General features: G+C 37.4%; 1 protein-coding gene across 1 annotated transcript; it reads right to left on the reverse strand.

Moving 5' to 3' along the window:
- Nucleotides 1-334: 334 nt before the first annotated feature.
- On the reverse strand, nucleotides 335-8,390 carry LOC149016599 (putative alkaline/neutral invertase F). Its single transcript, XM_089154699.1, has 5 exons — nucleotides 8,231-8,390; nucleotides 7,453-7,924; nucleotides 6,907-7,338; nucleotides 5,224-5,782; nucleotides 335-1,103 (listed from the first exon to the last, which is right to left on the reverse strand). The coding sequence occupies exons 2-5, from the start codon at nucleotides 7,873-7,875 to the stop codon at nucleotides 808-810; spliced, it is 1,710 nt and encodes a 569-aa protein (XP_089010825.1). The 5' UTR covers nucleotides 7,876-7,924; nucleotides 8,231-8,390; the 3' UTR covers nucleotides 335-807.
- Between the last annotated feature and the right edge of the window lie 3,033 nt (nucleotides 8,391-11,423).

The raw sequence follows: 11,423 nt of genomic DNA on the forward strand, positions 1-11,423 counted from the left end.
GTACCTCCCAGATCATGTGTTTTCCCTTAAGTCTTGTTTGTTAGCCATTCAAACAAGACTTTTCATAGACTACCCATTGGCTATTTAGGTATCTAACAGAGAATAACATTACCTCTAACCCTTCATTGTAAAACACAAAAAATATTTTGAATCTTATAATTTAAACATACTTAAAATTCCAACAGATTCCACTTCACTTGATACTCTTTACTGCTGTTGTCACTGATGACATCCTAAATCTTATACCATTTCTTTCTTCCATTAGGTTTAGATGGATTAGTAGATCCTGTAATAAGTTAGCTCACTTTTTAGCTGCAGGTTGTTTGAAACATAAGCTTTCAAAAATCTGGTGGGTAATCCACCAATTTCATGGTAAATCCTTCCTTTGTGGAGGATAATAACTATTCTGTTGAAGCTTTCACTTAAATATAGTTTTTTTAGGGGGGCAATTTTAGACCCAAAAAAGAAAAGGAAAAATAAATAAAATTCAGACCATGCAGCAACCATTGTAGCAAAGCACTAGTGACTGTTCCACAGCAAGATATGCTTTACTCTAAAAAGATTCTTATACAAGGGAGATGCCCATGACACAAACCTATAAGCTGAAAATCAACTATCAAGATGTATCTTTATTTGGAAACCAAGATGTCTGACACAGGGAACTATATTGTACACAACCGTATTGTCAAAGAAGCTCTAAACCGACAACAGAAGGCCAAAGAATAGGTGGTGTTATAAATAAAGAAGGGGTAAAAGAAGAAGGGCCTTGATCCTCTTTTTGCCACCTTCTGTGTTTCTTTAGAACTTTCAGCAACTCCAAGATGCAGATCTCTTAAGTATGGGCTTCATCTGCTTGTCCTCCTCCAATGAAATCATCCCCAAATGTGTAGGGTCTTCCAGCATCATCTTTGCAACCAGATATCCAGAGATTGACCATGTCTGATTCTTCCTTGCTTGCTTACCAATTAACCTTCCTTGCTTACCATCATAATATTCTGGCCACCCATCTTTTAAGAGACGGCTTTCAGCAAGATCAATTGCCCTTCTTGCGATTTGTGGTCGTCCAGTCTTGATGGAAGCAGCAGTCAGAAGCCACAAAAGCACTGAACAAGACAACAAAAGAAGATAGCAACGGCATAAAATTGATAAGTTATGCAATTTTGAACGAAATAACATTGGCAGCAAATAATACACAAAAGCTCTAAAATGTAACTGGTTAGCCAGGAAGGTGAAACAGCCAACCAGGGAGAGACAACTGCAACGAGTTGCTAGCAACCAGGTCCTGGATGCCATCTGCTGGACAACCTACAGAAATTTCCTATAGACCAAGGGGGGTAGAGGAGTTGGCATGAGTGCTGGTCTACATCTACAAGCTACCTGGCTTCAACTCCTCTTATCTGCTGGCTACTTACCCAGTCACCCTTGATTAATTGACTTTCCACTAAAATCCTTGAGTGATCCAGTCCTGTGACTCTGGCTGGGGCTCACATGGACCCAGGGAAACAGTCAAGTTGAAGGCTTGGATACACTTGTTAGCAAAGAAGTACAGTGTTGGTGAGGTAAATATGCAAAAAGACCTGCTTTCAGCCCTAATCGAAAATATCCCCACCGATGTGCAGGTTCCTCACAGAAATAGGCTTGTTTAGTAGGAATAAGTCTAGGGTAGGGTTATATACATGAAGGGCCTTTTGATCACATGCGTTCTCTATGAAATAGGCCTACTCTTATGGACCTAAACTATGGGTAATGAGGTCACAATTGGGATTAGTTCATTTTTCAACTTGGTTAGTAAGTATTTTAATGGGGTTGGATTAGGATTCTACAAATCTAGCCCTATTTTGATTTTTTTTTTAAAGTTTATTTCAGTTTCCAAATTAGGATTCTTTAAATCTAATTCCTTTTTTTAGTGAAAGAGTATATTTTCTGAGTTTTCTAAATAAGGTTGGGGGGGGGGGGGGGGGGGGCACTGAAGATGAATGTTGATACTGAAAAAGGCTTTTTGATGCTTTCTTTAGTTGAAGAGCTGTCTTGTGTTGGATCAGGGATTGCTGTTTGATACGATCAACACCTTGCAAGTGCCAATCGAGGGTCAGTAGAATGGTTAAGAACGTGGCTTCTCAGTGGAGAGGTTGAGGGTTTAACCCTTGCCGGCGGCATATGTAATATCCCCATCCACAATTTCCCTATATAAAAGCGCCTTTGAAAAAAAAAAAAAAAAAACTTGTAAGTAAATCCAGGGTGCTTCTTTTGAAGACTAGTGTTCTCCCTGCAATATTCAATTTTCATTTCAAGTTCTTCCTTCAAGCAAGCTGCTATCCTAAAAGCAACAGTTTACTTTTAAACCATCCACAACCCAATCTATTCTTCTTCTAATCCTCCACAACCCAAACCCTAACTACCGCACTGTTTTCTTGTTTCCCAACTCTTAAAACCTCTAAAGATCATTCGAGTTGTCAACATGAACCCTAAATTGGATCATGTACTCACCTCTCTCATTAAGAAACTCAAACCCAAGCAGCTCCCTCATCTGACCACTCTAGGTGATGGAATCTTCTCCTGTTATCAGAAATCCAAACCCTAACCCTAATCCTAACCAGTCCTGCTGATCCATTCAAGCTTACTTTGCACTTTCAGACTTAACAAGACCTTCACAGGAAGACTCCCCTTCATCAGTTAACCTAAATTCTACCATCAAAACCTAATCTGTATTTGACCAACACCTATTTTGACCTTTCTGAACCTACTTGTTTAAAGCAGATCCTGGGACTTGGCTTCTGGGTTTTTGCTAAATCTGTATTTGTGGCTGCAAATATCTGTACGCTTGAGGCAGGTCATTTGCAGAAAGCAAGTATGAAGTAATGCTTTGGCATGTGCTGGAGATTTATTAAAAGAATCTTTGATCCTTTTGGTAGATATTTATTTGGAAAATTGGTTGTGCGCCATTTAATCAACTCATGCAGTACCCTAGTCTGACTACATTGATCTTGCTCAGCTACTATCAGGTTTCAAAATTGGAAGCTTTAGCTGCAGGAGTTTCAAACAACCATTATCTGGCATATTTCAAGAAACTAAACTATTTCTGGTACTTTCAACATGGTCGGACGAAGGGAACAAAATATGAAAAAGATGTAAGTCTTCTTGACTTTGTCATCTGTTGTTGCAAACAAAAACATCAGGTTCAAGCTTTGGAAAATAATTGCTCATTGCAACCAACACGCACAAAGTGCATGGTTTGGAACTTTAATTTGATGTGTAGCTACGCTAGCAGTGAAAGCAAACATGTCCTCAATTTTCTCAAGTAGTCTAGTGAGACCAACACTCAGGTCTTCCTAGTGTAAACACAATACAACCCTGGAGCTCAAAATCCATGAAATTCAAATTAAAGAAGACCTTGAAAGGTTGCTAGCAAAAAGTAGTTTTCTGAATCCACACTAATTAAACCCATGAGGAATTACTCCAGCCCTTGGATATTAACCATCATTTCTGAATGAAGCCCAGGCAAGGGCTACTGAAGAGTTATAGAAACATAACACTAACGAGTCATACTGTTACAGGCAAGGGTTACTGAAGCCCACTTGAGACAAGAAACTATTACAAAGAACTAATTTGATTTTATCCTAGGAAGATCTAGGACAGAGGCTATTTACCTAACAGATTCATGGAAAGGTTTAGGGATTCCAAGAAAGATCTGCGTGGTCTTTATTGGTCCAGGAAAAGCTTATGCTAGAGTCCCTCGGGAGTTATTTGGCAAGTGTAAATAGGTGCCCAAAATAAGACATGTATAACAATGTGCTGATTAATGTAAGAATTATGGGGGTGTCAAGGTAATGATTTCCAATAACAAGTGGGTTACATCAAGGATCAAATTTTAAGCCTTTATTTGTTTATGATTTATTAAGAAGGCCATACCAGTTCACAAGGCTCCCATGTTTAGGGGGGTTTTCGGGGTGGGTCAAATCAACACAGCCTTACCCCTCTCTCCAGGATTTGAACCCATATCCAAGCATTCAACAAAAAAGCACTTGACCAATTTGTTTACACTTAAAATGGATGATTAGTTAGACATTCAAGATGAGGTTCCTTGGTGCATTTTTTTTCTTAAAAATATTATCGTTTTGATGGATGAGACAAAAGGAGAGATTATGCTTAGATGGAATTACGGAGATCAATCTGGAAATAGAAATGTTTTGTGATAAGTGGAATGAAGCTGGAGTATAAAGTATGAAACTTTAGTTACACTAGGATGGATAATGATAGAGTCAATATGGAGAAGGGAGACTTAACAAAGTGGATCATTTTAGGCATCTAAGATCAACCATAAGTAAAGAAGGTGATTTAATGGATGATGTTCCACGAAGAAATAAATTAGGATGGATAAAGTAGAGGTGCATCTGAAGTGCTTATTTTGTGATCGACGTAGTCCTTTTCAACTTCAGGGAAGATTTTCAGGGTAGTCATGATAAATATAATGTGCAGTAAGAAGCATCCTCTTGCCGACAAACTCAGTACACATTGAGATGAGGATGTGGAGATGGAGAATTGGTAAAATAGGAAGGATAAAGTAAACGAGGATTACATTAGGGCTGATACGGGAGTAGTTTCAGGACATGATAAGCTATGAGAAAGTTGTTTGAGTTGGCATGGCCGTGTGAAGCCTTTGGATACTTGAGTGGAAATTTGATTCAGATTGAAAAAACTAAAAGAGCTAATGGTAAACCTAAAATGCCCTTAGGAGAAGTAGTCAGGAAAGACGTGCAAGGTTTAGGCTTTATAAGTATGGCCTCAAATAGAGTTCATTAGATGACAAGGATCCATGTAGCTGACCCACTTTAGTTCCATAGGGAATGCTCATGACTAAATACTTCCTGACGCTTGAATATCTATGCAATCTGTCATTCCATTCTATCCATGCAAATCCAGTTAAAACACCAAAATGGTACGATCTTCACCCTTTAGCCTATATAGAAAGGCCATCCTATCAGAGATAATCTGGCTGAAATAGCCATGATGTTGTGGCTCTCACCCTTTAGCCTATTTAAGAACACACTAAAAGTTTTAAAGGTCTAGGTTATTGCATAGACACAAACATATACAAATTGGAGAATTGCAGTTCTCATGCCAAATGTAGTGTCCAAACACCACATATATAATGATATTGATTAAAAAATAAAATGATATAATAATAATAATCACTATCAGAAAGGAAGGAAAGATAAAACTAACCTGGCCAAGATCCGCCATTGTGGTAACTCCATCTTGTGTTCTTAGGGTCACACCCTGTTACAAGTAGCCATTCCTGGTTTTCTAATGCCGGATAACACACCTTTAAAGGCATTTCTCCCACGAGCTCCTCCCACCGTGACTCGATAAGATCCATTATAGCTGTGGCTTGGTCAGGAGTAGCAAGAGAGGAAAGAATCGCAACACAGTTACCTAAAGCAAACCATCGGAAATCCATCATTGCTGGATTGACATTTCCAATAAAAAATCCTCCAGTGGTTGGCATAAACTCAAATATCCATTCTGGAATTGAGTCAGGAATAACATTGAATTTGTTAACTGCTGTATGAGAATACTCCTCTGTTTTAAAGCGATATATCTTGTTAAGTTGCTCGAAGTCAAGCCAGTAGTAACTCCGCATGTGAAAAGTCAAAGCCTGCAAGCGTTCCACAATTTTCTCTATACACTCTTTTCCTTCATTATCTGGTTTAAGCATCGATAAAGCAGACTTCAATGCCATAAAGAAGAGTGCTTGGATTTCGATAGGGTAACCATAAATTCCCTGTAAAATGAGGGATGTCAGTTTCAAACAACATTCTCATGGTGGATATCAACCTATTATAAGTTGCATAAAGGAGACAACGCATCAACAGTAAAATTATTATTCCTCCAAACAATATTTAACAAGTACTGAAGAAAAATACTGGAACCTCCATTTCAGTTATGCAGTCCTCCATTGAATCTCCCCATCCCCATTTCTCTCTTCGCCCAATCCCATCCAAAATTTAAAAAACACTGAAAAAGGAGGGGATAAAAGATGAACCCAAACGATAACAATTATAAGAAAAACCCAGCTCCCTTTTGTGATAGTTACTTGACGCTAATTATAATAAAATTTCCCAAAGTAAACAAGCCAGAAATAACTGAGAACAACATATATATACAAAACTTGACTCAGGCCTTCTAACTTTAACACAAAGACCAGTATATTGATGTAGTTTATCAATAATTTTGGCAAACAAAAGCAATCACTTGCAAAATGCTTCATCACCAACAGAATGCATATGAGAGAGGTAGTGACATAAAAGGAATGATATCATGCATAATTTTATTTCAAGCCTCCTTGTACTGGCACAACAAGACAAGTTTTATAAGAAGAGGGAGAACAAAAAGGAAGGAAAAAGATACATCACAGAAATAAATGAGATCATCCCTTGGAAAAATTTCATTCAATTAAACTTCCTTCGAGGACATAACCCTGCAAACAAATCAAAACACTGAAAAGCATAGAATGTAATTATACTGCATATCACATCAGTCCAGCCCAAGTAATGGTCCATTAGGAAGGAAAAAGAAATCAGCTCCTTTCACACCCTTTTGAATAACAAGATCCACTGGGAAGGATGCAGCGTCAGAGAAAAGGAGCATTGATCCAACCACCAAGACTTAAACCCAGGGAACAGCCCATTCCATAATAACACAACTTCAGAGGGAACCAGCTACATTTGGAAGTTAAAATTGAAGAGAAGGAAACATTTCAAATGCATCAACTTTTGCTTTTCAAGCTTATTGAAACTGGCTGCTAATACCAGTCCAAAGTCTACTAAATTGATCAATTTTCTATACCTCAATTTTTAACCTTTGGATTGAAATGGAGAACGAAAGAAGAATAAAAGACAAACTTACCATTCTTCTATCAATCATACAACATCCATCAGCACAGAGCAGGGTAGGGAACGTGTCAAATCCCTCCGACAAACAAAGAGTCAGAATAAGCCTCATCCCCCTCTGGCACTCGGGTGTTTCAGACAACGAAAAATCCCCAGTCGACTTCGTGTAGGCTCGGAGCAAAATAATCCACCAGAACCCTGAGTCAACAGGAGCAACTCTCCCAATCGCACTCTCACCAAAATCTGCCACTATAGTATCCGTTTTCCTAGTAGAATCATGAAGCACTTTAAAGCTAGCTGGCATCACACCCTCCGCAAGCTTGAATCGGTCTACTCTTTTCTCCCAACTCTGAAGTTGGAGAGTTTTCAATAGAAAATTCTTGACTATATCAGGCTCTCCATTCATTAAAAAAGCGAGAGCACTTGGCACAAAGTCTCTCACAAACACCTGCACACACAAGAAAGTTCTTAAAGTCTTGGAAATGAAGAGAAGCAGAAAATAAAATCAAACCCAAGAATTTCCTCTTTTTTTTTTTTTTTTGTTCGCAAAATAAGAACGGACCTGATCATAGTTCAAAGCTTCCTCTGAGTTATCAAGAGCAGCGATCGTCCCTACAGGTTGATCCCTGAAGAGCACAACTGTCCGTCTGAGAGCTTCCCAGGCTTCACCCACCATTGGATGAGGCTCAAAAGAGTTATTAGCCGAAGACGTCGGTGTGTCGAAGCCAGAGCGTCCATAAGGTGAGTACATCGTGTCAAAATTCTCATTGCTTCCCCTGTTGAGAGATTTGAGACCAATTGCGAAGTCACTCAGAGACGTATCATCGAAAGATTTTTGCCTCTCAAGGTAATGCCTTGGCTTGTCGAGAAGCCGAGAGAGATCAATATCGTCAAGCTCCGATAGAGAACAGTGTGAATCCACATACTTCATTGGCATTCCTCGACTCAGAGAACATTGCGAGTCGACATGCTTGATGAAACCCATCGTTCAAGTCACTTCGATATCTCTTTACCTTCCAAGTAGATATATGGATCTGCAAATCAACAAAGCCGAATAAAATATTTCCATACAAAATATTAAATTTCTAGTTTTGTTTCCAAATCCAAAACGTAAGCCACATTATAGAACAGTAGCCGTTAACTCCACAGGATAACCTCAAACGGAGAACAACAACCTTGGAAATTTCTTTATATTAACCGATCATATACCAAGATCTACCACAATTATAGAAACAAAAAAACTAAATAGATAAGAAGAAAAAAGATATTCGCATTCAAACTCTAGCGAAAAACCTTAGGAACTCAATGTTAGGTAGATCGTTGAAGGAAAGGCAAGGTACCTTGGAGAGAAGAAATGGCGGAAAATAGGAAGTTGAGCTGAAAAAGAGGTCGGATTCCGGCAAAAATAGCCGGAAATTGAAGGACGAAGGAGACGATTTGGAGAAGAAGAGGGAAAAAGAACATGGCTGCGGAAGCTGAATCATATATAGTCAAACAACAAAGAGGGACAAGGAAGGAAGGAAGGAGGCGAGACTCTCTTTCAAGGTGCTTTCTCTATCTACCACTCCAACCGGGGAAGAACGTTACCGGCTATAGCCGGTCAAGGATTGACATGGGGCCCGTTTCAAAACTCGTCTCTCTGGCGTTTCTTGTGTCGAGAAGCAAAATGATTGGCTGAAAACAGTTATGTTTTGCATGATTTATCGGATAAAAATTGAAAATTTTTTGTTTTGAGAAACACTTTTAAGAATATTCCTATCGGATGTTAGACAGATAATTTTAGATGATAATCGGATAATTATTTTTTTAAATAGATTATTGTAAATGGGCGTGTATACATATTAAATATAGGGTTTGTTACTACCTGTTGACATTTTTATTATTTTATTTATGAATCTATGTTTGAAATTTAGAATTTAACAACTTTAGTAGTTATTTTAATAGAAAGTCTATAAAATAGTCACATATCTCAAGTAAAAAGTTATAAAATTCAAGAAAAATAAATCCAAATAAGTAATTTAATCCGATAATAATATTCAGGAAGAAAGGGATATACCATATCTGTATTCTATTAGTAATCTGATACAGATTCAAATATGGCTAAACGATGTGGATGTAAATTCAGGAGCAAATTTGGTTATCCATTTATTATTATTTTTTTTTTATCACATAAAAAGATAATATTAGTTAAAATAGTTATGTGAGTTACACCTATGCTCACTACTAACAACAGTATTGCTGTTAATATTGCTTGCAGCCCATAATGCTAACTTAGTCCAGTTGGAAAGAAGTGTTGGAGATTTAAACATACAAAAAGTTGCTTCATGATAGTTTGTCAAAATGCTAATCAAGATAGTTGTGAGATGCATCGGCTAGTCTTGTTGACACGGTTTAGGTAGCAAGTCAAAGACCATTTCTAAGTTGCACCAGATTTCGTATGGTTTCATACCCATAGCTGATGTTATAGACATGTCCTCTTGAATTGCCCCTAACAATGCTTTCATGCTGTTGTTGCCTTCAATTTTTCTTGTGGTCAGATGGTAGATGCTTCCATTTTCTACAATCCCCAGACACCATCCAGCTTTGTTCAGTAGTTTGTTAGATACCCCTGCACATAACAAAGTGGGTAAGTGTATATTTTTTATATGAGCCCTAGATTCATGTTCAAGTATTGGGCATGGCATAAGCAAAATCTCAGGTTGAAGATCCTGTCCTGCATCAACGGGGTTAGAATGCCACAAGTTACTATATTATTTATTTATCTTTCAACACTTGTTAGAATGTTATAGGGTTTGGGTTTTTGTTTTTTAAAAATAACCTTATTTCTCTCTTTCCAAATAAAATAACATTGTATTATAAAATTCTGGAAGAACCACTTTTTCATTCTTTTGTCTAGCTCTCTGTGCTATCCAAAATACTCCAGCAAAGATGTAAGATTGAGCGTTGGGTCAGGTGTTCAGGTCTTAATCCAATCGCTCCTGCCGCCCAAACTCTTTTGGTTATCCATTTATGATTTTCAAAAACACAAAGAACTGTTTATAGTGTTTTTTGAAGTCGAAAAACCTAAAGAGTTATTAAACATGTTCAAAAAATACTTTTTAAAAATCGTTTAATAAATCTATTTCATTTCAAGTGATTGTTAAGCATACATTAAAATAAAAGAAAATTTTTAGTTCAAGAAACAATTTTGATGCAATAACAAATGGTTGGGTTTTTTCAGGACAGGGGCTAAATTTAGGTGAAAATTTTTACAAAGTGGTAGACCATATGTGACCAATTTTGTGACCGTTTAAGCCGGTTGGTGACCTTTTTCACTGATGGTATTAATAAATCCATGGTTAGAGACTTAGAGTTAGTTAAAAAGTTTCTTCAATCTATTAATTTTGGTTTCTAGATAATTTATTATGTCCCACTTTCCAGGCAACATCTAGTGACGTGGACATTAGATGAGATTGATTGGTGATTGGTCAATTAGGTCGTCGGTTGTTATAGTTGGGATTTAAAATATGAAAGCACCATACATGATATAGATTGGATGGTTAAATTATTTTCCTTACAAATCTATCTTTATGTGAAAACTACTTTTAAAATTATTATTCTGCTTTAATCACTTTAATTATATATTTATATATATATATATATATATATATATATATTTTATAATGGGAAGATGGATTTAACCTAATGCTTATGAGTCTTGATTTCCAATCAGGACCGGTCGGACCTGTCAAAACAAGACCAAATAGAGACAAAACCTTAGTAGTTTGGAAATGTTTTCGTTCTGAGAGACCAGTTTTTACTCAAAACTATTTTTTGATGTTTCTATGCGTTTGATAAATCTATTCTGAAAATATTTTCAGAATATTATTAGAATAAGTTGGTGTTTGTTAAATTGGTTCTAAGGTTTCAATCGAGACCAATTTTATCACTTTTGTTTATGTTCTTTAGTAAAAACATCTTTTTGATGTTCTGCAAAAGACGCCGTAGGGACATGAGCACATTCTATATTCTCCCGAATGAGTCGAACCGATTCAAAATTGACCTTCCTTGATGTTAGCTAGCTCCCTCTCCCATGAAAGACTTTCTCTCGTCTTTCTTCCTTCAATCCAAGAAGGCCGTTTGTCCCTTATTCCATTCTTTCCTCATGTCAGGAATGGCGGGTGCATACTACAAAATATTGATTTTGTAATAAAAAAAAAAAGTGTGCTTGCCCGCTGCTACTATGATGCTCGGTGGAAGGTAATCCGTTAGGGCGGCTGTTGCTTCGATTTCGCTTCTTTCAAAGTGCACTGCACTGACTAGACAAACTAAACGGCACTAAAGCTTTAACTGACCTTGCCCAACACCCATGAAAAGAAAGACAACATAGGGCCTCCTCAAAAGACGTTATTTAGACCACTATACTGATCGTGGTATGTTCTTAAATAACAGAAGAACGAACCGTTTTAACAAACGCCTGTAACCCGTTCTTCCGCTCCCAAAGAACACCAAAAACGTGGTCCCATTACAACCATCCAAGTGAGGTAGAAAAGC

The sequence above is a fragment of the Hakea prostrata genome, chromosome 5 (genome assembly GCF_041222555.1).
Source record: "Hakea prostrata isolate BN-2017 chromosome 5, UWA_Hpros_2, whole genome shotgun sequence".
Taxonomy (NCBI): Eukaryota; Viridiplantae; Streptophyta; class Magnoliopsida; order Proteales; family Proteaceae; genus Hakea; species Hakea prostrata.

Coding starts and splice junctions, on each gene's coding strand:
- LOC149016599 (XM_089154699.1), bottom strand. CDS start 7,875: ATGGGTTTCATCAAGCATGTCGACTCGCAATGTTCTCTGAGTCGAGGA. Junction 7,339..7,452: donor AAGCTTTGAACTATGATCAG/GTCCGTTCTTAT, acceptor TTGTGTGTGCAG/GTGTTTGTGAGAGACTTTGT. Junction 1,104..5,223: donor CAATGGCGGATCTTGGCCAG/GTTAGTTTTATC, acceptor TGTCTTGTTCAG/TGCTTTTGTGGCTTCTGACT.